General features: G+C 34.0%; 1 protein-coding gene across 1 annotated transcript in view; it reads right to left on the bottom strand.

The window, feature by feature from the left end:
• Positions 1-3181: 3181 nt before the first annotated feature.
• LOC120526088 (adhesion G protein-coupled receptor F5-like) overlaps positions 3182-27803 on the bottom strand; it is a 76659-nt gene continuing 52037 nt past the window's right edge. Inside the window, exons 13-19 of the mRNA XM_039748983.1 lie at positions 24040-24218; positions 17671-17859; positions 14204-15577; positions 12317-12358; positions 11612-11671; positions 9278-9353; positions 3182-4441 (exon numbers count right to left, since the gene is read on the bottom strand). Of these exons, the coding sequence (XP_039604917.1) occupies positions 4362-4441; positions 9278-9353; positions 11612-11671; positions 12317-12358; positions 14204-15577; positions 17671-17859; positions 24040-24218 (2000 nt within the window). The 3' untranslated portion in view covers positions 3182-4361. The remainder of the gene's footprint in view (positions 4442-9277; positions 9354-11611; positions 11672-12316; positions 12359-14203; positions 15578-17670; positions 17860-24039; positions 24219-27803) is intronic.

The raw sequence follows: 27803 nt of genomic DNA, 5'->3' as shown, positions 1-27803 counted from the left end.
ATAAAAGAAACAGGCAACAGTCCTGAGGCTCAGACCGTACTTCTCTGTCCTTTATTCTACTTTACCCAGAAATATAGAGAAAAGCCAAGCAAAATGACACCTTCTATTGGCTAACTAAAAAGATTTCAATATGCAAGCTTTCGAGGCAACTCGGGCCCCTTCTTCAGGCAAAATGTAATACAGAAACTGGAGTTCACTCTGTTTATATACACACTAGGACAAGAAACAACATTGGTAAATCTTTAAATGAGAAATCTTAAATGTAAAAAATTTATAGATTTATTCAGGCTAAGATTAATTTAACAAGAGAGAGAAGAACAATGTATGGTCAAGATTTTTAGATAAGATAACTGTCCAACAAAGTCCTTTGAAGTTTGTAATGAGTTTTTCAAAACAATGTGGATCTGTAGACAAGTTGTCTGTGTCATTCTGAGAGATGCAAACAATGCTCATATCTGCCCATAAAACACTTGTCTTTATTCAAGCCATGTTGTAATGTATTCAATTTTAACATGAGTTTAACTTCCCATTCTTTTCTCTCTTGCTGTGTTTTGAAGTTGCCCATAAGCACTGTGACTTTAAAGTCCCTCTCACAGTGTCCATGGCTGTTGAAGTGGGCCACTACAGGAACATCTGTGTTGCTACGTTTAATGTGAGACCTGTGTAAATTGTCCAGTTTCTTGCACACAGAGTGCAGTGTTGGGACATTTCATACAGAGAATTAGGCAGACAACATTAGATGATCTGCATGAAAATGATCCATTTATGTGATGTTCAAGTGCGGTATAACTTTACGGTCTGTATTATAAATGTAGGCACACGTTTTACATCTTTTCTGTAGACAAGGAGATGTGCCATTTTCTGTTGGTTCACTTAGGGAGCTTCGGACAATTAGTTGCTGAAGGTTTGGTGGTTGTCTATGCCATGAGAGGAGGTTCAGGAAATACATTTTTCAGTGTTTGGTCATTGTTTAGCATTGGCTGAAGTTCTTTTATAATTTTTTAAAGTGTTTCAAGAAATATATAAATGCTTCAATTTCTGCATAGATCAACATGACAATCAGTGAAACAATGGTGCAAGGCAACTTCCTCTGGATAACAAATAGTATAAACACATTTGCTTTGGTTCAACAAAGGCCAGCTATCAAAAAGTACTTGATTAGAAACCAATGTCCCCAAGAAGCAGACAGTTCTGTATCCCCACATTGTGTTCAGATGAGATTCTAATCAAAGCAGTCTGACTATTCAAAGCAGGTGACTCTTTAGCAAGACAGGTAAATATTTATGTCCTGAAGATAGCCATCAACAATAACCTGTAGCAGAATTTTCCAGAAATTCTGCCTTTTCTTTAAAACACTGGTTTATAGCCTATTATACTAAGCAACACACAGAAATGTCATTTTCTTTTGAATTCTGAATTCTAGCCCATTACACATTCGTCCTTATGCATTTATTTCTTTAATAATCAACCCAATTTTCACTTGTTTATGCCTCCTTGGTATTCCTTTTGGCTCAGGGATGGCTCTTGGGAGTCCTCTCCTGGTCGCTACAGGTGATGTGATTTGGCATGAATGAAAAAAAATATATTTGGCAAAATAGGAAAACTTCAGTGCAATGAATGAAACCAAACATTACATTTTCTAGTCACTTTGTCAAATAGTTTGTTAACACAGTTTTGATTATTAAATATTCAGTAAGCAATATTCAAAAATAACAGTGATGGTAGAATGTAATTAAATGGACTAATAAGTGAACATAAAATATATTTTTTAATACCATAGTACAATATCATGTGGTTAAAATTGCTTACATAGACATCAGATTCCAACTCAAGTGATAAAAAGATTAATGTGTTAGCTGTTGCTGGATAGTGAGGGTCTGTGGCTATTTGGAGTTCAAATTTCTTAAAACATTTTTAAAGAAATCTGTGCTGAAGTCTCAGTCTAAAATGTTTGGCTGCATCCAAACTTTATAGATAGCAGATTATTATTATAGTGCTTTGCTGAAATAAATAAAACAAAAGCCCTGAATCATAGATTAAGTTTATGCCAAATAGTCTTTAACCAGAGTAAGAAAGAAATGCAAAAGCATCTAAGAATATAGAAGAGACTATTCAATCCATCAAGCTTGGCTGTATAGATAACAGCTAAGCTAAGCTATCCCAACTCTATCACTATCATTATTCAGTTCTCAGAGGACTTGCCGGTTTAATCTTCAATTCCTTTGATGCTAACTCTTTTGTAACAGATTTATGGCTGTTCATCTTTTGGCTATGTCCACAGTTAAGTATTACGGTATTTAACGGTCTTTAATGTCAAAATTTGCTTCAGTTTCCCAGACAAATATGTACAGTATCTCCTGGTTTAGCTACACTACAGCAGAATGGATCCCGGGCAAGAATCAAATAATGGAAAATACAGAAATAAATCTCTAGACAAAGCTATCCATTTGTGAAATACCACACTCATAATTGTAAAATAAAGCAATTAAATAAAAAAATGAGTGGTGGAAATCAACTTCCATTCTATGCAGGAAAAATACATTTCTTAACAAGAAAAATGGCAAAAGCCTCCACAATAAACTCAGGCTTTACAGGAGACAGTTTGCCATACGGCATTTTTGGACATGCAAAAGCTGTAAAAACAACACTTAAACATGAACATGCTTTGACTTGGGAAAGAGTGTGGATATAAAATTAGACGTGCCAAGGAGCAAATAAAATGCCATGGAAAACAATAAATCTATGAGCAGCACTATAGCTATGACAAATCAAGTACACTTACACTTTCACAAAAAGTCCTATAATGATTTAAATGCATGCCTGACAGCACTCCTCTTTTCAGCTCAATCACATTTTACTAAAAATATATGATGATGAAGAAGTAAAGCTGTTCTTTCATTAATTCACTTTGGAGAAAAACTTACAAGATCCTTCCCTTCTGTGCTCACTCCTTACTTGCACCTTAGCTATCCAAGACCAGCCAGGGTTAGAACAGAGTCTGCTTTACGTTACACTGAGAGTGGACACCTAAACAGGAAAATGTCAGTGGCAGGATACAGCAGAGTTACAAAAGAGGCCTTTAAGCAACGGCTGAAGAGTTCAATTAAAGACAGCAGCACAACTGCTACATGTGAATTCTAGAAAAATGTAATAGTAGTGAAATAATTATATTGACAGATAATGGTTTTACATTTTATGCATATTTAAGTTTATTTTTTGTGAGACTTTTCAACCTTTGGAAATGGTTAGCATGGAATGTAATACATATATACATACATATGCAGAAAACTTTAATAAAAGTGCATCAAAGATACATGTGACAAAAATAAAATACAGTAATAACTTTATGCAAACAGCAACATTCCATACATTGTAAAATGAAATTAAATTTCCCTTCCTATACTGAAGGATTATGTTAATATAAACCAGGAATCCTGCCGATCATGTTGCTGATAAGGCTTATGCATTGTTTTAAGGTTATGAACGAACTTGTTCAATAAACCACTTGTTCAAAAGGTGCAATATATCTTTTTTCATCACTTTAAAATCCATGCATTGATTTGACTTTTGTTTAAAATTTAAATGAAGGATAAAAGTATAAAAAAAACAGAATCAAATGATCCATATACTAATAAAAAAGCCTCTTTTTTATTTACTTATTTAAGTCAGAAATTTTAAAAGTGTCATTCATTGTAACCATCACTTAAAGCTTCATATATCTTATAAGTAAAAACCCAAGTTAAATGATTGTAAAGTATAGCACCCAACAATAACAAAAGAATTGACATTAAAATTTAGAATACTTACAGACACATTACATTATGTGCTCACAATAAGAAGTGTAATAAAGTAAGTGCAGTATGTTGACTTGCGCGATTAAAATATCACTGTCCCATAACAATACATACCTATAGAAAGATATCTGATTATGTTTGAATATGTACAATATTTCCAGGCTAAACAAGTTCACTATATCAGAATTTTCTATAAAGTGGAAAGGTAAGAATGATAAGATTATGTTTGTTTTGCACAAACTGTTAAAATAATCACAACAGTGTACAAAATTTATAATAATTTACCTTTGTTTTGTAAACCATGCAACAACACTGAACTCATAGCATCTTTGTATTTATGCTAAAAGCAAAAAATAGTTTTAATATTGTGAAAATGAATAAGGTGCTGCTCATATACAGATTATTTGTTGCAATGCCAGGCTTGGTGTTTATGTTTAGCGGCACAGAAGAAGATGAAACTGTCCAAAAAATAAACTGCATGGATGAAACGTTTGTCTTTCCAAAGTGTGTACCACTATAATGAATTCCATGGCAGAATAAAAATGTAAAATAACCAGTCATATGTTTTTAGTTTAAAACTGAGTAGCTGTTGGAATCTGATGTAGCTGAGGAAAACTGCCTTGATGCTTCAGAAATATTATAGCTTCCTGTAAAAACAAGAGGCACATATTCAGGTACATTTAATTGTAGTAACATTAAAAGATACATTTTGACCCTAAAGCCAGTTTTGCTGAAAGAGTTAGTGTCATTTGGACTTCACCACTTACTACTGCATTACTAATTGATAATCAGTGTGTTTTTAAGTTCCCTTCACATACAGTAAGCAATAACTATGAACATAAGTCACTTCCCATTTGATAGGTAGGGTCCTACACAAAAATCATACAGTTATGGAGTGTCACTTGTATATTAACAAAGAAGAGGCAGGAAGACATAGATTGACATGTCAGCCATCCAATCAGCATGTACTGTAACTGCTGTTCAAGCAGTACTTGAGTATTTCTGAAAATGACCAAATTACTAATATGAAACTAGGACATACATTGGGTAACACTGGAGTTTGGAAAGCAGTCAATTAGCTGATTGCTGATGCACAAAAGAGGAAACTTGTACTGGTGAAAAATAATGTTGGATGATCTCCTTTAAATAAATGACTTTAAATTACTGCACAATCAGAAACACTGAAAAACAGATTATTAGTGGGCAAAACAAAAGAAAGGAAAACGTAAACTGAAGAAATAGGAAAGAAGGTTAGAGAAACAAACTGTGAGAATAATTGTTTCAACTGTGTAGAACGTCATCAGACATGTCAAAAAATAAGCTGAAATGTTTTTGTGCTTTGCTGTACTCTGTTCTTCTTCTTTTATCTTAGCGATATTTGTATTATTTATGTGCAGCTGTGATATATATTGTTATTGGCCTTGACTTTTTTGTGCTTTTATTATATGTTATATTTTTCTACTTTTTTGTAAAACGAACCAGTGTTTGTTAATATAAAGTATTTCATAAAGGTTGAAACTATTATCAGCAGCGTTGATTAATACTTATTCACCTTACTAATCCTTTATTTTAAAATCAAACAACAAATTTGACTGGGAAAAGAATGCATACTTTACATAAAGCCTGCTGGTCAGTAGCTTTGTAATGATAATGTTTGTTATTTTACCATTGTTTATTTATTTTTCAGTTTTACATTTTTTAAGAAGAGATTAATACGTGTTAATTATTAGATTGGTATTTATTTAAGTTTTACTTGCTTTTATTTAACCACAAATAACATATAAATTAGACATTTTTTTCATATAGTAAAACTAAATCTGCGGGATATGCCAGCTGATCCATCACCTTGAGCTCAGGTTCACTAAACTACATGAGGAGTTTCTAGCTTTTGTTGTAGTAAGGAACTGCAACATCTTGCCTAGGCATTAGAAGATCTTGTGCTGGGCTTTAAACCAGAGAGGTAGCTCATGGTTGGACATTTCCATCCATTTTCCAACCCGCTGAATCCAAACACAGGGGTCTGCTGGAGCCAATCCCAGCCAACGAATCAATCCTGGGCAGGGTGCCAACCCACCGCAGGACACACACAAACTAGGGCCAATTTTAGAATTGCCAATCCACCTAACCTGCATGTCTTTGGACTGTGGGAGGAAACCCATGCAGACACTGGGAGAACATGCAAACTCCATGCAGGGAGGACCCGGTAAGTGAACCCGGGTCTCCTAACTGCAAGGCAGCAGCGCTACCACTGCGCCACCGCTTGGACATTTGTGGAAGTTAAAAGATGCACACTGTACATAGCTATCAGCCCCAGAGTAGAAAGTGTCCTTGCTCTTATACCTGGGTATTATTATTAATTTCTCACCTTTTTCTGTGTCTTTTTGAGTTTCTGTGTCTTTTTTCTTTAAATATTTTTATATATTGAAAATCCAGTTCAAATCCTGATTCTTGAATATTTTGGCACATTAAATATATTTAACTCTTACTGCAATGCCATTATATACTACAAGCAGTTCCTCTTTATTTGTGATTGCTATGGCGTTGCTACCTAAGAACTGCCGGTAGTGTGTGCTACGTGACAACACCAACACCACAGTTTAAAGGGTGAAGCTAAAACATACAATCTGTTGTTGGCGTGTGCTTTGGATAAAAGAAAAATCTGCTATCACTCCTTCTGATTTAATATTTTGACCAGAGATTTTATGTTAACGGTTTGACGACAGAGAGGACATATTGTTTGGTTTAGAACCTTGGCCTAACTTTTGATTATGTCTGCCTGCTGGCTGCTGCAGTTTCAACTTGCTCTTTCCTTAAGATAATGAAACACTAGTGGAACTGGACAGTCACCAGGAACAGAAGAAACCTATTCCAATAGGATGGGTTATATGAGGAATACCAATGTACTGAAGAAGCTATACAAGTATGTTAGTTAAGAACTGTTCAACATCAGAATTTTAGATCTTCACATTAAGGAACAGACATTAGTATAAATACAAATATATACGAAAACTGAAAGTTCTGGTCCACTGTTAAAAGCCAAACTTAAACAAGTAACACATTAAAAATAAAACAAGTAAATTTTAAATTTACCTGCATATAATTAAGATAAATTAGCAATAACAGAAACCAGACTTAATAATAGAGGTAAAATCAGTATAACTTGGACACTTATATATCATTTAGGAAATTGAAGACAACAGGCAGTCACCATTAATGTAATAAAACTGGATTTGAATGCAAATCTTCTTTAAGTAGTAGGAGAGTCATGTCTTAGTGAGAATGTTTTGATTCGATTTGGTCTGGAGGTCTCTGAGTTTGTAACAGACCCCCAATGTATCTTTTTATTAATTAAAAACAAGAAGTTTAGAGAGGGATATTTTAGTCATGGGCGACTCTAATTACTGACTAAGGGTCTTTACAAATAATGGAGGATAAAAAAGAGTTCTGGAATATACTTAGTAATGTACCAATAAGGGGATGGGCCTGTCTAGATTTAGTATTTTATCATAATCAGGGCAGGATTCAGGGGATAGAGGTCACCGAACCATTAAGATCAAGTGACCTTAGTATGATACATTTCAAAGTGTTTTGCCAGAGAGCATATTCAAAAAATAAAACAGTTAAGTTTATTTTAAGAAGAGTAAACTTTGAGCAGATGCAGCAAAGCCTAAATGAGATAAATTGGGATGATGTTTTAAGTGGGGACACAGATGAGATGATGTGGAATAGGATTAATAATGTTTTACATATAATGCAGGACAAATTTATTCCAAAGTTTATAAAAGTGGGGACATGAAGAATGCTCTGCAATGGATAAAAATAGAGATAAAAAAGCTGCAAAAGGAAAATATCCGTATAAGGTACATAAAACATAAAACTTGAGCACAGGGTTTATGAGAGCATGAGAGCAAAGATTAAATAAGATATTAGGAAAGCTAAAAGCAAGTTAAATAGAAATATTGCAGAAAAAGTGAAAATGACCCAAACAGATTTTATCAATATTTTAGTAAAAGAATGGTTAAGAAGGAGGAATAAATTGCTAAGTAGGGTAGCAGCGAGTAGGACTTCAGGGAGCTTCAAATCTTTTGTCGATGATATTTTGGAGGATCTAGGTTGTTGGTCTAAATGGCCTGTACTTATGGTCAAATGAATAAATCAAACATTTTTTCCACCCACTATATAACAGTACACAAAATGTGCAAAAATTACAGTTTATAACAACAGAAACTGTCACACATGTGGTATAATGGGCATTGCAATGGTACATAAACAGTAGCCCCCCACTAAAAAAAATAATGTTACATCCACATTGTCTTTGCAACAGCTATTACTGTTACTGGATATGTTTTGCAGGTAATAGGCATGCAGCACACTTGGTGAGCACACATAATAAAGAACAGTCATATCTTTTCAGAATGTCATATTTTCAGACATTCAACAAATAATAAAAATGAAACCAAAAAACAACATCTCCATGAGCCACACAGCAGATACGTATATGAGGCTTCTCTGTAGATGAGGATACATGTTGAAGACCAAGGTGTTGTTATTTTTGTAAATGCTGGAGATTTCTCTCATTAGTTTCATTAACTAAACTTGTTCTGCTGTCATTATCTTATTTTGTTCTTTTTTTTGTTAGACCTTGTATCAATTATTTAACTGCCTATAGCTAAATAAGGGCACTAATGTTTTCAAAAAGATGCAGCAAAAGAGTGGTTGTGTGGGAAAAAGCACCATTTATCTGGCAGAACGGAGCAATGAAATAAAGACACAGGCATCAGTGGAGTTTGTTCCCTTTTGATGATTTTAAGATGATGTGACTGTTAAACTGATTCAAGAGTGAGGTGGAAAATTTTTCTTTTGTGCTTCCTGAAACTTTTTGGAGTCTCCACTAATAAAATAAACTAACCAGACAACTTTCAGATTGAAAAACAAATTAACAAAATGGAAAAAGGGGAAAAATACATTTTATTTGTAAATTTATTGTTACAATAAATAATAATAAAAGGACCCATTACAGTAAAACTTTGTACTAAGACTAGTGAGATAAGCAGGGTTGAGTCTACTTTGGATTTTGTGTGTTGGTACACCTCATAAGTTCTGCAACCTAAGGGTTTCCTACTGTACACAACATGTAGAAGTGGCCCACATGTTCTGTGTGGTGGCGTTGGTGATTCCAGCTGGCTTAGTTCCAGTATTTTGGAGTAACTACAGTATGTCTGTGGCACCCATTGTAAGTACGCGGCTTAGCCTTATACACCTCTCTGGTGATTACTGTCTGTTCAAAATGGTATTAAAGGGATTTTCTCAAGATAAGAGTGTGGGGTCATTTTTCTTTGAATAGCTTCTGTTGGGCATCCACCCATTTTTATGCCTCTTCAAAGTCCATACTACTACTTCAACCCCTTCTTAGCCAGTCACCCCAGTACACAGTTTTCAAAATATTAATTAGACAGTAATTTTCAAAAAAAAAATTTTCTTACCCTTTTTACCAAAGAAGTTAAAGCTGGGAGTAAAACTTTCATTAACTCTGTTGGATGGTTTGTCCAGACTTGTACTCTGCAATGGAAAAAGTAACAAATAATCAAAGTGTGTACATTATTTATTATGAATATTTAAATTTCTATGAATACCAGACTAACAGGCTCCTTAAAAAAACAAAGTCCAACATTTTTTTCACTTAAAAATATGATGAGTAAGTTTTTCAAACCTGCCATTCCATTATCAAATTATGGTGAACTTTTAAATATCAGAAAACTTAAAATCATGTTTTCTAACTGATGATATTCCCTTAAGGACTGACTAAATATCTACAAATATTTATGTTAAAAAGGCATTCAACTTATTTAGCAAATTAAGCTGGTGAGCCAAAATGTATTCCAAGGCTGGCTGAGTACATAAAGCAAGGCAGGTAGGGTGCTGTCTATTGTACAGGATTTGACTATTCATGGATTCTTGATACGTCATTGATGAACAGGTTAAAATAGATTTAAATTTTATTAACCTATATATACTTTATGTTTCAGTAATAAATGTGTTTTATTCAGTAAAAAACTCAAACAAGATGAATAACCAACGATTACATCAACTGAAATGTAAGACAAAATTCTGACAGTTCTCTTTGTCAGTGTCTATTGCTCTGCAGCGTCCTGCAAGATATCTTTAATATGCCAAGTTACAGTATTATGTGGCAGGTACATTTGATGGAATATTTTAACTTTATCTGGGCACAAATATGCAGCAGACACTAAAAAGACTTTTAACAAAAAGTAGCAGCCAGTGGAAGACCATCTTTAACATACTCTCTTGATGTTCCAGTTTTTCATCTTCCTGAGATCATAGCTGGTGTATTGCAAGTAGCTTTTCTAGCACTCTCCTGTATATGTGAACCTTCAGACTGGTTAATAATTCCCTTGGATTCCAATTAATTACTCTCATGCATACAAAAACTGGACAGAACTAGTAAGTTCTCATGCACAGCCACTCAAATCATATAGGCAGCATTATTAGTGCATAATATACATTGTATTAAGCACTAAAAACGACAGCAAAAAAAGAGTAACATTAAGCAGGCCATTAATAAACTCTAAAGTGTAATATCAAATCCAATCAATTATGTTACAAGTAGCTGTACTGCGTTTTCCAAAATCAGAATTTTAAAATATTCCTTCTTCATTAGGGAGTTGGACTGTTTATCCCCTGTCTGAGTGTTGTGTTTTTCAACATTTGAAGGGTGCATGCTTGGCAGGATAGCTTACCAAGTGCATTGATGTATATGTGAGTATTATAATGGCCAAATTTGATTTGTCAGAGATTTAAATAAATAGCAGTTGTAACTGATTATGTAATGTGTGATCAATCAATTAGCTAGGGAACAGTGTAATCCAATGGCACCCTCCGCCCCCTATATTCCACCAAAATCCCCCAATCAGAGGCTAGGAACAAAAAAAAAAAAAAGAGTGTTAAGAAACAGTAGGGAACTAATAGGAAACTAACCACACCATCCGAAAAAGCTAAAAGAATGAATTGGTTATTTAATGAAGTACAGAACACCAATGTGTGTAGCAAGATATGATGTACAAAAAGCAGCAACTGTCCAGTGCAGTTTCTGCATAAGTTAACATATTGAGAAATTGGATAACAAATGAACTGCTTTAAAAAACATGCAGAAGCGGATCAAAAATGTATTGTACCTTAGTGGGCACTAACAGTATTGAAGAGAATATGTTTTAAACTCATGTTATGGAAAATATCTACAACATGCATCATTTTTGAAAGATGTCTTCTTGGGAAAAGGGAAAGTTTCAGCAGGCCAATTTCTGGCCACAGGCCACAATTTGGGCAGTCCTAGTATAAAACAAGGACCAGAGAGGCTACAAACCAGTCTTCTCCATCTGAAAAAGAATCTTACTTGTCAGAAGATATACTGATTTGCCTTTTAACATATACCGTAAATACTGAAGAGCTGCTTTTCTTCTATTTATAGTTTCTTCCATTATTAAGACCCCATAAGAAAGGTCCACAAGTAGTATTTATGAGTCGTTTAAACCTGAAAAAAAAAACTTCACCACATCTTCCAAGCTCAATCCCTTTTCAAACAGTCTCTATGCTGCTTTTCATTTTTGTCATATCTATGGAATTTTTATATAATACATGTTTAAGATAATTGATTTGTAATTTCCTAATTGTACATGAAAAATATGTGATATTGCCCAATCTAATTGTTAAGCAAAATAATTAGAAAATATAAGTCTTGCTAGTTCTTGTTTACTTCACTGTATTTTATGTTAAAATAAAGAAACAAAATATTTACTTACCTTTGTCTGGAATGTGCTCAGTCTTGACAAAGAGAGGGTCCTAAAGAGAGCTTCACGAATCTAAAAGAAGAATATTATCAATTACAAATAAAAATAGAAAATAAGCAAAAACAAAGACAGTGCTGTCACTGTGATATGTGGTGTGCTCACTATTTCAGCTCTGGGAAAACGCTGTGTGCATTGCGTTTCCTTTTAACTAAGAATTCTGATTAGGGTCTGTTTGTCTATTTAGGCTTTGAACTGTGCTATGAATTTTGATAACAAATCCTCCTGTGGTTACTGACCTTTGGAGACTAATAGTTAGCAATCCCTCATACCAACCCTTCCTGTAATAATAATAATAATAATAATAATAATAATAATAATTCTTTGCATTTATATAGTGCTTTTAACCTTGCTTCTGTCGTCTCCAACAACTTTTTTCACTCTCTAGTCACGGCATTTATTACAAAATTCACAACAATAAATAACACCGCCTTTCATTATTCATTTCATGGTATTATCATGCTCAAATCAACCTTTAATGCATTATTAATGAATAAATCATATTATTGCAAAATGGTAATACTCTTGTGTCTGCAGCATTTAATTGTTAGAGTTACTCTAAATAAATGTTCTAAAGGAAAATACATCCAAAAGTATATCCAAACAAAGCACATTCTGTTCCAACAGTACAGTAGTATGGTTTTATTTTACTTTACTTACCTTGCTGTCAAGCAATGTTCCAAACACTAAGATGAAAAAGCCCTTTAAAAGAAAAGAAAATCAGAAAATAATAAAATACTCCCTATGCCAGCAAAGAAATCTGCAAAATAATAGTAGGTATAATACTATAAAATTAGCATGATGCTTATCAGAAAACAACACTAAATAACACCTGAAAAAAACAGAAAACCTTTAAATACTTAGAATTATAAGCCAATTCTTCTAACGTTGTATACTGTATCAGATGGGAGTTAAAATGATTAAAAATGCATTAATAGCATAATTAAAACATGAATGGAAAAATTCTTATACTGTGTTGCATGCTCATATATTCAGTTTGTTCCGATTACTGCATTTTTATCTCAGGTGCTCTGGTTTTCCATCCATATCCCAGAGACATGTGTGTTAGCTTAACTGGTGACTCTAAATATTCATTATATGAATAAGTATGGGTGTTTGAAAGTGTACTATGTTATACAAAAGCACTTTACTCAGGGCCAGTTCCTGTTGAGATGGGCTCTCATGACCCTGAAGTGGATTCATTGTGTTACTTAATAGATGAAACTTGATTCTGAGTGTGTAGGACATATCACAAAAAGCTTCCATTAGGAGGAATTATATGTACCACTGCAACTTCTGGGTGCATACTGCCCATACCCCTTCACTCAGTCACTCGACTTCTCATCAGGGTGGTAGTGTACAGTACTGAGAAACGCGTCTTCATGGTGCAAACCTATTGGGTCACCAATTCGTTTAAGTGATGTCAGAATCAACTGAATGATCGTGAGTTAACGGAAAGTTACTTTTAGCAAGATGGAGTAACGTGTCACACATTGGCAAGGAGCATGGCAGAAATTGAGTCCTTGTTTGGCAACAGGGTAATTTCAAAGGGGCTTTGGTCACCACGGTCACCAGATCTGACACCACCAGATGTCTTCCTTTGGGGTATGCTCAAAGGAAAAGTCTATCAGAACAAGCCTTGCACGGTGGAAGATTTGAAGGAAAACATCCAACGTGAAATTGCTGCTATTACCACCCAATACACTTGCTAATATGTTCAGGAAAATGGAGCACCCAAATGTGTCTGGCAGAACATAAAAACAACTTCCAGGATCGCATGTAATGCAATCAATTACACATACGTCAAGGTATATAACATATTTTTTTTGGTACAGATTGCTTCATCCTAATGGGAGTTACAATATTCGGGGCCTCTTTCGAGTGAATCTCCCTGTACTAATAAACCCATATGAAGTAAAATTGTTACCTTCAAATGAAGATCATGAAATAGTGTATTAAGAAAGCAGTGTTTGAATTTTCATTACCAGCCATTTTTCTATGTATATTATACCTAATATGAATTGGCTATGGAATTATTCATTTGCTTATATACTGTAGTGTTTGAGCTAATACAGTAATAAACCCAAATGGTGAAATTGCCATCATTTGATTAACAGAACTATTAAGGCATTAGCTCAAAATCAATTTATTATTACCTGAACCCACTTTGTAGTATGTTGTTGAGAAACATCATCTCATCCCAACATCAACAAATACAGGAACAATAGTATCCCCAATATGTGAATTGAACCCTTGTCTTAAGAGTTGTGAGACATGCTAGTGCTAATCTAATGCTAATGAGACATGCTAGTACAAATCTATGCACCACCAACCTACCTCAGTGTGTACTTTTAATATATATACATATTATACTAAACATAATAATAAATGCCTGCTGAATAACAGAATATATTTTTATTATAGAAGCATGTTTAATTACATGACTTATTAGAGTTATATTACTTTTTTTTGGCTTTTATTGAAAACCGTGGAGACTAATCAATTAAATACATAAATTTTCCAAAGTGGCATGTGTTTTTTTTTTACCTGGAAGGCATTTAGTATTACAAATACAACGTTGATTCCAAAGTTCCCTGGTGCAACAGCAACTCCAATTCCAAATCCCCATGTAAGTCCAAAAAATGGTGTTAAAATAGCAATGCTTCTTCCTACTATTTTCAAATTGCTTCGTTCTTCATCCCTGGGTCTGACTCCTAAACTTGGTCTCAGTAGTTTTACGATAACCACAAGAAGAATGGCCATATTAATGGCAATGATGACTAGGGCGGGTATAATGAAAGCAAGCATAGCCTTTGAATCATTCCAGTTGAGCCAACATACATTATCTCTTGTGTAAACTTTTGCAGGTGAAGTAGAGGCTACTGTAACAACTGCTATAATGACAGGGCAGCCATATCCAAGACAGAACGCAATAGCCATCAAGTGGGACTTTGCTAAGTCTTTGAAAACCATGACTGTTCGGAAAAAGAGCAGCAGAGCCAAACTTAACATCCAGAAGAACATTGCCAGGTAGAAAAAGTGTGTAAAGAAGACTGCTGCACTGCAGGAGGGCAAACCTGCTTTAATAACAAATCCTATGATGAACCAAATATCAGCAATTAGCAGAGATATAGCAATGTTTACAATGCAAACATGTCGGATGTAAGAGGTTTTATTTTTGGTTACTCTCTGCCAGACTAAGACTTCAATTATGAGACACAAGACCAAACTTCCCATTGATATTCCAAGTCCAATAGCAGAAATGGTAGTTAAAATGTCATCCTGTGCTTTAGTAAAATTGTATTCTGGTGACATCAATATTGAAAAGGAAGTTGTGTGATTACAAGAGCAAGTAACAAAATCTGAAGTATTACTAATCAAAGAACAGCCATAAGTATCCCACCCTCCAACTCCTGAAGTACCAAGATTGAAATTCCAGAAGACACACTCAGGATTTCCTAATGATTTGTTGTTTGTTCCAAAACCTAGTGACACATTGTTAACAGATATAGTTTTGTTAACAGCATTTCCTACTGTTGTTGTAAGGACAATGCTATTCACTGAAAAATTGCTGTTATTATTCTTGGGGAGTATTTCAGAAAGTGTTGCATAAGCAATGGTGACAATGACAGTTTCGTTATAAGTTTCCAGTGCTGTTTGTGGAATAGATACACTGCCGTTCGTAGTAAAACTGGTGAAAGGTTCATTATAGTCTGAGTTATTGACTTTCTTGGCTCGTATATCCAGTTCACCTATCTTTCTACTAAAACTATCATTTGTTATTGAAAAAGAATTTGAAAAAGTTTCCACACTCTTGAGCAAATTGGAGCTAAAGGTCTGGGTTTCAGGGTTATGATTTATTTCTTGCCAGGTGCTCGCTGAATTTGGTACAATTAAAGCTGACACTGTCTGAATAAATCCCTATGAAAAAAAGAAAGGAAAATAATTAATATTTGAAAATGTTTAACTCTTCATCTCATATTGGGTCTTTGGAGAGTTTCTTAAACATTTTTGTAAGTACATAAAAAAAGCTATACATTTACAAAATGATCTATAAAGTAAAAAACACAATCCTTTATTTCAAACACATGAATGCAAAAGAAAGATTCAACAAAGTTAATTTCTAGCAAAATTATAAATAGTTCAACAATGAATAACACTTTCCATTCCATAGCTTAATTACCCTTTTACCAAACAACATTTTAGTTCTAAAAATATTTATCAATTACAAGTGCCTTTACTTTTCAAAAATATTACCTAAACTGATTACTGAATATTTATAATGGAAACAACTGCAGTAAAAGGGTACTTTGTCACAAAATACTTAAATAAAAGCATGTTTGAATTACATTTTTCTTATCAGTGTTTATATAAGGATCATAGTTAAAAGTGTAGCTAAATTTCCAATATGTTTAATTGCGTTAAATCATTGGTCTAAAGTTTTAATCTATCATTAAGACAACTTCTGCTCTTGCAGCCAAATACAATTTTCCTCATTTTAAAATGTGCTCTTTAACCAGCATTGAGACAATTATTACAAAAAGTAAGGAAAGAAAGAATTTAACACATTTTAACTGCTTGTAACTTGTATACATTAGTTGAAAATGCATTGAAAATATATGTCTGAGACTAGAATGAACCTCAAATAGTTTTCTCAGGTACTCCATAATGCTTTAGAGACACATTAAAAATACAAAGAAAAAATTTAATTTGTACAAGTTTATTTTCCACTTGTGCCATGATCTAATAATCTTTGAACTGAGAACAATCTCTGTTTCTTAGCTTTTTATGCACAGCTTTGTTTTTCAAGTCAAAAACTTGAAATTTGGCACACAAGTACTCTCCTTTTCACTGTAAATCAGTTTTGGACATATTGGGCAAATTTTAACTGGATGTGAATGTATTAAATGATAAAGGAGAATGTGTATTTAAATATCTTATTAAGTGACCTCTTCCTTTACAAATGGCAGCAGTTCCTGGTGAGTCTGTCTATAGCCGGATATCTGCTGTCAAATTGCTTCTCTCACAGGGAACAGTACACAGGTTGTTCATACAATTGTAAAGGAAAAATGTTCAACCTGGGCAATTCTGGTAAACACAACTAATTAATTATAATCATCACGTTCACCCTGTTTCAGTCAAATATCTTTATATAAGACAGACTGATGCTATTCAAATACTGTGCCAAGGCTGTTTTCAGACATGTTTGAACTATACGTAATTTGCAGCAAATTCAAAGAAAGTATGGTAATTTTTCTTTTTAACTTTTAGAGCCCTGCTTTATGTATTTTTTACAATAATTGTAATAACTTTCACATAACATTTCACAATTGGCAGTCTGCTTAAGCCAGGCCAAGGTCTCGGGATCCATAGCCTATGCAGAAGCATTGAGAACAAGGTTAGGTGCAGCATTGGACAGTTGAACAGCTCATCACAGTGTGCTCTGTTTTAATTTACTGAATCTTAAGAGCACCACTGATTGACACAGGAGATAAGGAAATGCAAGCAGAAAACTTGGGATGTCTTAGAAAGCCTAACAACCCTGTAAGGAAGATTAAGATGGAAAATGCAAGCATGAACAGGCAACCAAACACACATCTGCACAGATGTTTCACTTGAATTGCTAAAAACATGTTTGAAGTGTTAAGCTAGAATACTAAAGATTATAAAAACAATAACAAGTTGTACAACTTGACTTTGGTGATAGTATGTAAAATGTACAAATATAAAATTAATGTAGAAATACAAAATAAAGAATTTTACTCTCTAGGGCCCACCAATTTTAACAATCCCCTTTTATATTTCTCAGTGTCCTGCATGGAATTACAGGCATGTCAATTAAAACTGGTTATCTTATAAAAAATTAAATGATCAAAATGTGTGTTCATCATTTGACTCTGCACATAACATTGTTTCTAATATCTACCATATATCAGCATTACCATTTCTTCAGCATTTTAACATTTGACTAAATAGTTGTCAAATTTTATTTAAAAACTCCAGTGTGTACTTACACTCATTTCGGTAATACCAACAGTTGTGTTTTCCACTACCTGTGAGAAAATGTTAAGTGTCTGAACAACAGATGAAATAGTTCCAAATGACGTTGCAACATCATCTTTATATTTTGTTACTGATACATCCAGTTGCTCAATTAAAGCTGGCAACTTAGCTTGTAGTTTTTCAGTATCATGCATATCGTTCTGTAACACAATAAACAAGTCAGCTCAGTAAGCAACAAACACTATTGATAGACCTGACAAATACATTTACTTATATAGAATTAAACAATTTATGCAAATACATATCTGATATCAGTCAGATATACTGTTGAATTTACAAAAAGAGAACATTTGCTCATTTATAACACATTTTAACAGCTCTACATTTAATACAGTTATATTTCAAATGTTAATCTGTTGCCTAAACTGAAAATAAAAAGGCAAGTCACTATATTCTGAATCATTGCAACACAGTATTTTCTAAATGGAAAAAATAAGTACATAAAAAATTAAAAGAAAGCCAGAAACACGTTATTAAAGGCTAAATAGCTGAAACATATTTTCTAAAATACTTTTAAGTAGCTATGTTACAGTTTCTTAAGGCAATGGGCCTTAGTTATACTGTTGTTAAGTTAATAGGATGTATCAGAAGTACTGTGTAACTAACTATCTTTCTGTATACAATACTTGCTATTTTTTATCATGGGCTAATATTATTGGTTTACTGGAGTTGCTTACTCTTAAGCATGTTACATTCAATTGCCTTAGAGTAAAACATTCCTGTTTCATGAAATCAAGGCATAGAAGAAACAATGGAAATTAAAAAAATAAGTCAAGGAATCATTAAGTATACAAAATTTTATTCCATTTTTTTTATGCATTAAAGTAGCCACTTTTTGCTGATATAACAGTCAAACTGTGGCAACACTTTAGTTTCAGAAGGCCAGTCACTCTATGCAAATCACCAACTCTGCCCCCAGCAAAAGAATCGCAGACCATCACACTTCCTCCTCCCTGTCTGACAGTTGGTTTCACACACCAAGGAACCATCCTTTCACCAACTAGATGGTGTACGAACACCCTGCATGATGAACTGAAGATTTCAAATTTTGATTCATCGGTCCGTAAGACTTTCTTCCAGTCTGCAGGAGTCCACAGCTGCTATTTCAAGGCCTTATTTTGTCCTTTAAGAAATGGCTTTCTTAGTGCCACTTGCCCTGTCAAGCCTGCAGAACAAAGTCTCCTTCACAGCAGAAACTAAGACTTGTTTTTTTTTTTTCCCATCACTGTTAAGCTGTGGTTGAAGCTGTCACACAAGCTGTTGACCATAAGAAACTTGTCTCCTGATTGGGTTTTTGCACTTTGGATTGTGTAGGGCACCATACTCACTGACACTTTGATTTTTTTTTGCAATTTCTCTAAATGAAAGGCCTACAGTTCTAAGTGTAATAATGCTCTGTCATATTTCATTTAATTGCCACTTTCTTGCCATTATCACTGGAATATTATCCAGTGAAGTAGTACTTCAGAGAGTGTTGTAACACAGTCTGTTCCACCCCTGCTTTAAGACAGACAGAGGGTTTTTAAGGAACCAAAAGAAGTTGGGACACGTGTTCAAATTGTTTGCTTCAACTTGCAAGGCTTAATTTACTTTAATTGCTGCAGAATATCTGTTGGTTACAACCTATCAATTGATCCTGGAAGAAGGCCCATTTGCAATATTCTGAAATTTCTTTTTTTTCAGTTTTTGCAAACCTAAACTATTAATTTAAACCTCTTGTACTTTCCTGCTTACCATTTCATCAGCTCCTTCCCAGCTCCTATACAACTTTGTTTTTAAACACATGATTATAACCATGTTCAAAACTTCTGACTTTATAAGATTTGAAAGATTTATATCCTATATGCCATGCTGAATAAACTAATATTTACATATCACTGCATACTTCATACTTAAAATACCTGGACCAACAAATACTTTAATTCTGAGGAAAATAAAAACTTGTGTTAAAAATTGAGTTTTTTGTTATTAGCAATTCAAAGCTTCTAATGATTTGTCGGTTTTAGAGTTGATCTCTTTAGTAAAGCCTGCTCCTATTACAGTTGTTGTAGCTGGTATATAGGATACATTAGTGCTTGCTTTATTCTGTTTTCCTAGTTCATCAGTAAAGTTATTTGTATTGTATGTATTGGTTTTAATTACATTTCACTGTCTCCTTGACTGTATTCAAGTTGGACACACCGCTTTTTCTCTCCATGGAACATAATCTTATGATGGAAAAACATAAATCTCTTTTATTACTTTGTTAAGTACCCATCCAATTAGCTTGAGTTGCTCAGACATTTATTTTGTAGGCAAACCTAGACTGATAATATCATACTATGCAGTTTCTGTTTCTCCTTGTTTTCAGCTACATTCTTAGCTACTCTATGTAAGCATCATATTTATACTAAAAGAATTAAATGTTTTATACAGTATAATGAATTAGATACTTTAAAGCTAGTTTGCTCTTCTGTTCCATTTTTTGAATCACATATGCTAGCTTTGCTGTTAGTATCTCTGAAAAATTATCATCACTTACCATTTAGCATATTCTCTTAAATAAGAAATACGTAAATAATAATTACTTGCTGCTTGTTAATGGATACTGGTGGGGTCTAGTGTTTCCTTCCTTAAAAGATGACGTATGTCTGTATTCTATGACATAAACTTGCTGGAAAAGGAATACATTTTATGGTTTGGAATGGTCAAGTTTAATTCTAAATTTGAACCCAATAGATATATGAATGACAAGGAAGGAGGCACTTTATGCAAGACTAGCAGCTACTGGAAAAAGTTTGTTAGAAAGAATGGGCAAAAATTCTTAAAGCAGATTTCAAGGATTGATCAGTATAAGAAATGTTGAGTTGCTGGCCTCAAGTTACTTTAAAAGGTTAGCTTACATTGTACACAAGAATCAATGAATGTATGCTACTTAAGTTTATTAAAAGGAAAGGTTCACATAAAGTCACACAGGACTAATCATGAGGAACAATTGTCTGAGATCCTTTAAAATCATAGAGATAGCTCTTTTACTTCCAGCATTTAGCTCAAAATGTCCTCTTTGGTAAAGTTATTCGTCAAATGTAGTGAACATGTCAAAAGAATCACATGCACACATAAAAACAGTCTGAGATAAACATCAGAAAATAGAAAATATTTTTAGCAGCAGGCAAAATTAAGGTGAGGAGACAGATATGAGTCAGGATACTGGAAATTAAGATACAAGGTATCATAAACAAGCCTAATAAACTTTCACTATATACATCTCTAAGTAAAAGTTTGAAATTTTTAAAGCATTTTCATTAAATTCTGAACATTATAAATAGTGTGCTGACATTTTATATAATGTGTAACAATGTCAGTAGCTTACATGATGGGTTTTTTAAGTTCTGCCCTGGGGACCACAATGTGGAATTAATTTATCTCTATTAAATGAGCTGATCTTATTTTGCTTTAGGAAAAGGGCAGTGTGAGAGTTATATTTATAAGAAATTAAGATTTTTTTTGCTATATCTTTAAATGCCTAACTCTGTTTAAACACATTTTTTATTAATTCACTTTTTTCTGTGTAGTTCGCTCTCTCTGTTCTTTCTGAGTGATCAGCAAGGTGGACACAGGTGTAAATAAAAATGTATGGTAAAGGGCAGAAGAGAGAATTAGCAAATAATGGCTTAAATAACCTGAACCTTAACAAAGAACAAAATATTAAGCAGCAAGAAAGATAATGAATTCCTTCCTTTTTGATACACATAAATGCTTGCTTCATCCAAAATCATTTAGCATAACAAGTTTGTGATTTCTGGTGAAACAAAAGAAAACATAGAAATGTGACAGCTTGCTTAATTAACAGAAGAGATACAAAAAAGGAAGAAACTGAGTGGGATGAAAAACTTGCAATCACAGGGGAGCTCCAGGTCTAAGCTTAAAAACCCTTCCTTATGTGAGCTCCAACAATTCAGTTGCTATACAGCCATGACCAAAAAAAAGTGCTGCAATGATGTCACACACAAAGCAATAAATATTAATTATGATAAAAACATTCCACGCAGATTGAACAAAACTGCTTCAGGCTAATTCTACAAGTGCCAAAACCAAAACAAAGGCAATCTTTTTGATATATTTTGGTCGTGATTTTTATGGTAATAAATTCTTTATTAATTAAATAACTCCTGTTATTTGTTCTAGAAGTTTAAAACAGTTTCTAATCTCCCTTGTTAATTTGGCTCCCTTACACTTGTGCTTTCTACCAAGCCTACTTCTCAAGTCTGAGGCCAGGGTTACTTTGCTTTTAGGTCTCATATAAGTCTTGAAGACTACTTTTTGAAGTCAAGCATGTTTTTGAGGTTTGGGAAACCAACAGTTAGTAATAAATGGGGAGAAGAAGCAGTTTGTGAGGCTACGGCAATAGAACTGTCGTCCTATAAGTTAAACTGTTTTCTTTTAAGTAACCAAATATGTATAAAGATTTGTATTTGCTTTAATAAATTCTAAAAACTATCATTCTTTAAGCTTCCTTCTGCCTTGAGCTTGCTTTTGTAATGTTTATTTGACTTCACTTCCAAATTTTATTAATACACTTTCAATGTAGTAGTTAATCTTGTGATGTTAACTATTTTTTAAATAATTTTTTCATAGAGTTTACAATTAAATGTGATATATCATGCACCCATATCACATTACAGGTGGCAGAGGGCTCAAGCCATTATTGTAACCACAGATGGAACACAAATAACTTTGAATGTAAAACATGCCAATGGCAGGTAATACTTTGTAGCACTTATTCACTTATACACTTATTCATCATATATGAAAAAGTATAGTTTCTTATTAACCTGAGACACAATGGTCTTTCACTTTTGGAAGTGAACCAATGTATCTGGAGAAAGCCCCCAAGATTATGGAAAATGTCATAAAGCAGCAAATTTGATTATGTAATTTAGTTTTTTCAGCTGGCCAATGCTGATCAAAAAGTGCATCATATTCAGATTTTTGTCCAAATTTGAAACTGAAGATTTTCAAGCTAAAAGTGCAGTACTACCAGAGAATCAGACTCATAGGAATACCTTTGTACTAGAGTATGCTGTTTTGCTTTCTTTTACTTCTGTCCCTTTAAGAGTTACAGTTTATTATCCTTCCGCCTTTCTTATGGTTATGGCGAAAAGTCAAGCAAAATGACACCTTTTATTGGCTAACTAAAAAGATTACAATATGCAAGCTTTCGAGGCAACTCAGGCCCCTTCTTCAGGCAAGATGTAATCATGGTTATGGTGTTGTTCATCTTTAAGTATTCTGTATTTGTTGCAGATTTCCACCAATAAAAATGACAATTAAGCATAATAAGACTTCATTATCTTGGATTTATGATTTATTATTGTTAAATTGAATTCCATTTTTATTTATTCTTATTAGCATCTTTTTATTGATTTTGTAGTTAATTATTACCCTTCCTTTGTCTATTTTGGACTCTTTTATTTAATTAAAGCTTTACTCCCTTTCTTTTAGTTGTTAATTGTTTCTTTAAAAATTTGTGGTTAGTGGTGTTTGAGGTCTTAATGATTCTGCTGCATGTTGACTTAATCAGACTAAGGTCTGTGATCACAGCATTCCTATTCCAAATAAAATTAACTGGTTTTCAGTTAAATACCAAACTGATTATGAGATTTTCTTGTTCAGCTGTAAAGTACTTTTATCATCTCTCCACCCGCATACAGTATATATAAGATCTTTCCTTCTGGCCTTCTTGTTATCCCATCTTTTCACCTGTCCTCTATGAAGATTGTCTTTTATCAAAAATTGCTTCTCAGCTGTGGAATTCCCTAATATTTTATATTCAGACTCTTGATTAATTTTATTCTTAATAAAGCAGCTTAACACTAGAATTACCAGAGCCCACGAAAAAACTCGTAGATCTGTCCCACCTTGAATCACTTCGCATCTCTCCATCAGCGTCTTTTGTCCTGTAAATGTGTCGATAAGCAACAAGCAGCCAGCAGCCTACTATCACATCCACCAACCGCCGCACAGTTTTCTCAGCTCAAGTCTGTTTACCTGCATGTCAGTTGCTTAGAGTTGTATAGAGTGAGAAGTCAAGCAAAATGACACCTTTTATAAAAAATAGAACTATATCGTTATTTGGAACACATGCATTTCATGTGTGTTCCGTGTCTACAACAATCTATGTAAGCACATCATTAAAGCAGAAACGTTTTTCATGTTTTAGTAATAATTGACAAAATGTAGACATGAAGTGTACAATGTGTGAAGCCTGAATTCCAAATATCAAATAAACATTTTCACAAAAGGTGCAAAGTAGATACAAAAAAATGGAAACAATTTACCTGAGAAATAACCAAAATATCTTGGATAACACTTAAAGTACAATTTTGCAGGGTTTGTTGCCAATTTTTATTAATGCATATTGCAGTTAGTGTTCCGGTTTGACCCTGAGGGCAATTATTGGAAACTGAAGTGGCACCGTCTATTCCAAGACCAAATATAGCATTATTACAATCTGGATCTGGAGAAAGAGTCAAAAAGAAAAATGTTGCCAATTTTCACCAAATTTCATTCATTCTATGACATCAGCTAGCATACAGTGTGTTTTTCAATGGAACAAAAAAGACAGTTAAGGAAATGACAAAATGAACATTGCCGCTTTTCTAATGTGCACACCTAACAATTCAATAAAATGGGAAGCGTAAATGTAATATTTTGTAAATACTGTAAAAAGAACAGAAAAATGTTTTTTTCTTTAATATGCAGAAAGAATGATATGACTCAAGTGGCAAATTTATTACTTACTTATTGTATGGGGCAACACGGTGGCGCAGTAGCGGTGCTGCCTCTCAGTAAGGAGACCTGGGTTCGCTTCCCGGGTCCTCCCTGCGTGGAGTTTGCATTTTCTCCCCGTGTCTGCATGGGCTTCCTCCAGTGCTCCAGTTTCCTCCCACAGTCCAAAGACATGCAGGTTAGATGGAATGGCGATTCTAAATTGGCCCTAGTGTGTGCTTAGTGTGTGGGTGTGCCCTGTGGTGGACTGGCACTCTGCCTGGGATTGGTTCTGTGTTGTCTGGGATTGGCTCCAGCAAACCCCCATGACCCTGAGTTCGGATTCAGCGGGTTGGAAAATGGATGGATGCTTACTGTATATTCAAATAGCATGCAAATGCTGTTTGTCACAAGTACATTAACAAAAGTTAAGAGAAGACCTTTTTGTGTTAGAGGACTATGTTACTGGAAATAAATACATAAATAATCAAACAAGTAAACTACTAAATTAGTTGTTAAAAAAGTTTGTACTTGGCTGCATAGAATCAAATGTGGGTATATACATGGCTTACAGCTAACATTTATCATTTTATCTGTGTAGTCATTATTGTTGTTTCTCCTGTACAAACGCTCATATATTATATTAAGATTACCTGAGGCAAGTTGCAAGTGTTCATAGCTCAGTTTACAGTGAAAAGATAAAGGTACAAAATGGGGTTCAGTTAGAATTCTTTACTTACGCTAAGAAAAGCTTTTGGCATACCAAACAAAACTAGCTTCAAAGGATGTGGGTTTTACAGTGGTTTTTATATGCTAGGGACAATGCATACAATGATATGATATAATATGATTACATAAAAAAACTGTTCTATAGTCAATAAGAAGAACTTTATATAGGAGCCTCTATGCAAGCTCCCTATTTCATAATCTGTAAAGCTATGATGTTTCATAGCAGCATCTTTGGTGTCAAGAATTTTCTTCTCATAAAGTCCAAAAGGTGCCATATTAATGTCAGTTAGAATATTAATTATTTAGATAGGCTGGTCTAGTCTTCTTTTTTGTAGCAGATTATTTTAATCCTCTTATTTTGTTTGGAGTCAGTTCAACTCATCAGTGTTGGACATATTTACAAACTCGCACAGACATTTTTTATGACTGATATTGAATGTCTTTTTTCAAATTTTTTGATAACTTCAAAATTGAGTACACAGATTTATAAAGGCAATATCTGGGGGTAATTATGACCCCAAAAGCCTCAAGTGGTACTTAACCTGCATAAAAGTAAAATATCTACAAAACATTTTAATGTTTCCCTTTTTTGAGTTGTCCTTTGTGTCAAGTGCCAAGTGAGATAACATTTTCCCAAACTTTTCAAAATAGGAAACTGCAAAAAAGTAAAATGCTACTAAAATGTTCTAAAACACCTGTCGCACACTAAAACACACAACCTCTTAATTTAGATAAATCCTTAGGAATGAATATATAAATGCCATTTTTTTGTATGAAGACAAGAATAATCATGTAAGAGATGTAAGAAAATCTGAGTTGCCTTTTACATTTTGGAGTAATAAGTTATTTTGTAGGAGAATGTTAATATTAATTCAAAAACCTGAAAAATGCATCCTGATAGATCCTTGTTTTTGCTATTTTACTTACAGGAATCTTTTTTATTTTAAATATAAAAGACATCATTTCATTTCAACATAAGAGGAGATTGAAACTTCAGATGATAGATGTGTGAATGCACATCTGTTTTCAACCTTGACAAATAAAATATTCATGTTGTATAGTCAACTTTCCAAGTAATTTGCCATACATATACTGCATAATGGGTAACTGACTAACTTTTCTATGTGTTCTACTTATAACACAGTGTATATACAGTACATATACATATATATATATATATATATATATATATATATATATATATATATATATATATATATACATATACAGTGGAACCTCGGTTCACGAACATCTCGGTACACGTACAACTCTGTTCACGACCAAAAAGTTGCCAAACTTTTGCCTCGGTTCACGACCACACACTCAGTATACGAACAAGACAGTTTCCCTTTCGGTTCGTGCACGCCGATGATTTCCACACGTGTTGCATTGTTCTCGGTCAGTCGTGCCTGCCTGCTGCTGCTGAGAGAGGGGGAGGGTGCGTGCTGCTGAGAGAGAGAGAGAGAGAGCGAGCCTGCACGTGCGTGCCGATTACTTTAAGCATGTGTTGAGCCGCTCCCTGTTCATTGTTCTCAGTCAGTTTTCAGTTCTCAGATCTCCTGCAATGTTATTTTTTTGGTTGCTTGTGGTTGATTTTTAAATAAATTTCGGATTTGTTCTAATGTTCCTTTTTTTTTCCGCTGTGCTTAAAACTCATTTTAAAAAAAGTATTTACAGCGATCGGGCTGTAAGGCTGTTAGCATGAACTCCTGAAATGTTACTTTTTTGGTAGCTTGTGGTTGGTTTTTAAATTAAAGTTTGGATTTGTTCAAATGTTCCTCTCTGTTCTGAGAGAGAGAGCGAGCGAGCGCGTACTGGAGAGAGAGAGAGAGCAAGCGAGTGTGTGCTAGAGAGAGAGAGAAAGAGACAGAGAGCGAGCCTGCTCGTGTAGCTGAGCAGGGAGCCTGGGTGTTTTGTGTCAGTCTTATTCAATGTTTTTACATTAGTTTACTATTACACTGTGCATTCTATGGTGTAATTAACTATATTTGTGCTTAATCTTTACATATATTTACATATTTACATATATATTTACATACAGTTCGTACGGTCTGGAACGGATTAATTGTATTTACATACAATCCTATGGGGTAAATTGCTTCGGTTCACGACCAACTCGGTTTATGACGAGAGTTTTGGAACAAATTATTAGGTTCCACTGTATATATATATATACAGTACAGGCCAAAAGTTTGGACACACCTCCTCATTCAATGTGTTTTCTTTATTTTCATGACCATTTACAGCACTCCATCACTCTCCTTCTTGGTCAAATAGCCCTTACACCGCCTCTCTCCATCACGCGCTTGCTCGGTCGCTCGCACTCTCGCTCTTTCTCTCTCTCTAGCACACACTCGCTTGCTCTCTCTCTCTCTCCAGTACGGGCTCGCTCGCTCTCTCTCTCTGAACAGAGAGGAACATTTGAACAAATCCAAACTTTAATTTAAAAACCAACCACAAGGGTTATGAGGGGCTGTTCAGAAAAAAAAGATTGGTTCGTAAATATATCAACTGGTTCAGATATATATATATATATATATATATATATATATATTGGTTCAGATACATTGGTTTGAATATATATATTGGTTTAAATACATCCGTT

This window comes from Polypterus senegalus, chromosome 3, assembly GCF_016835505.1.
Source record: "Polypterus senegalus isolate Bchr_013 chromosome 3, ASM1683550v1, whole genome shotgun sequence".
Lineage (NCBI taxonomy): Eukaryota > Metazoa > Chordata > Cladistia > Polypteriformes > Polypteridae > Polypterus > Polypterus senegalus.
The sequence above is the reverse complement of the archived record's forward strand: the minus strand, read 5'-3'. Positions and strand labels throughout refer to the sequence as shown.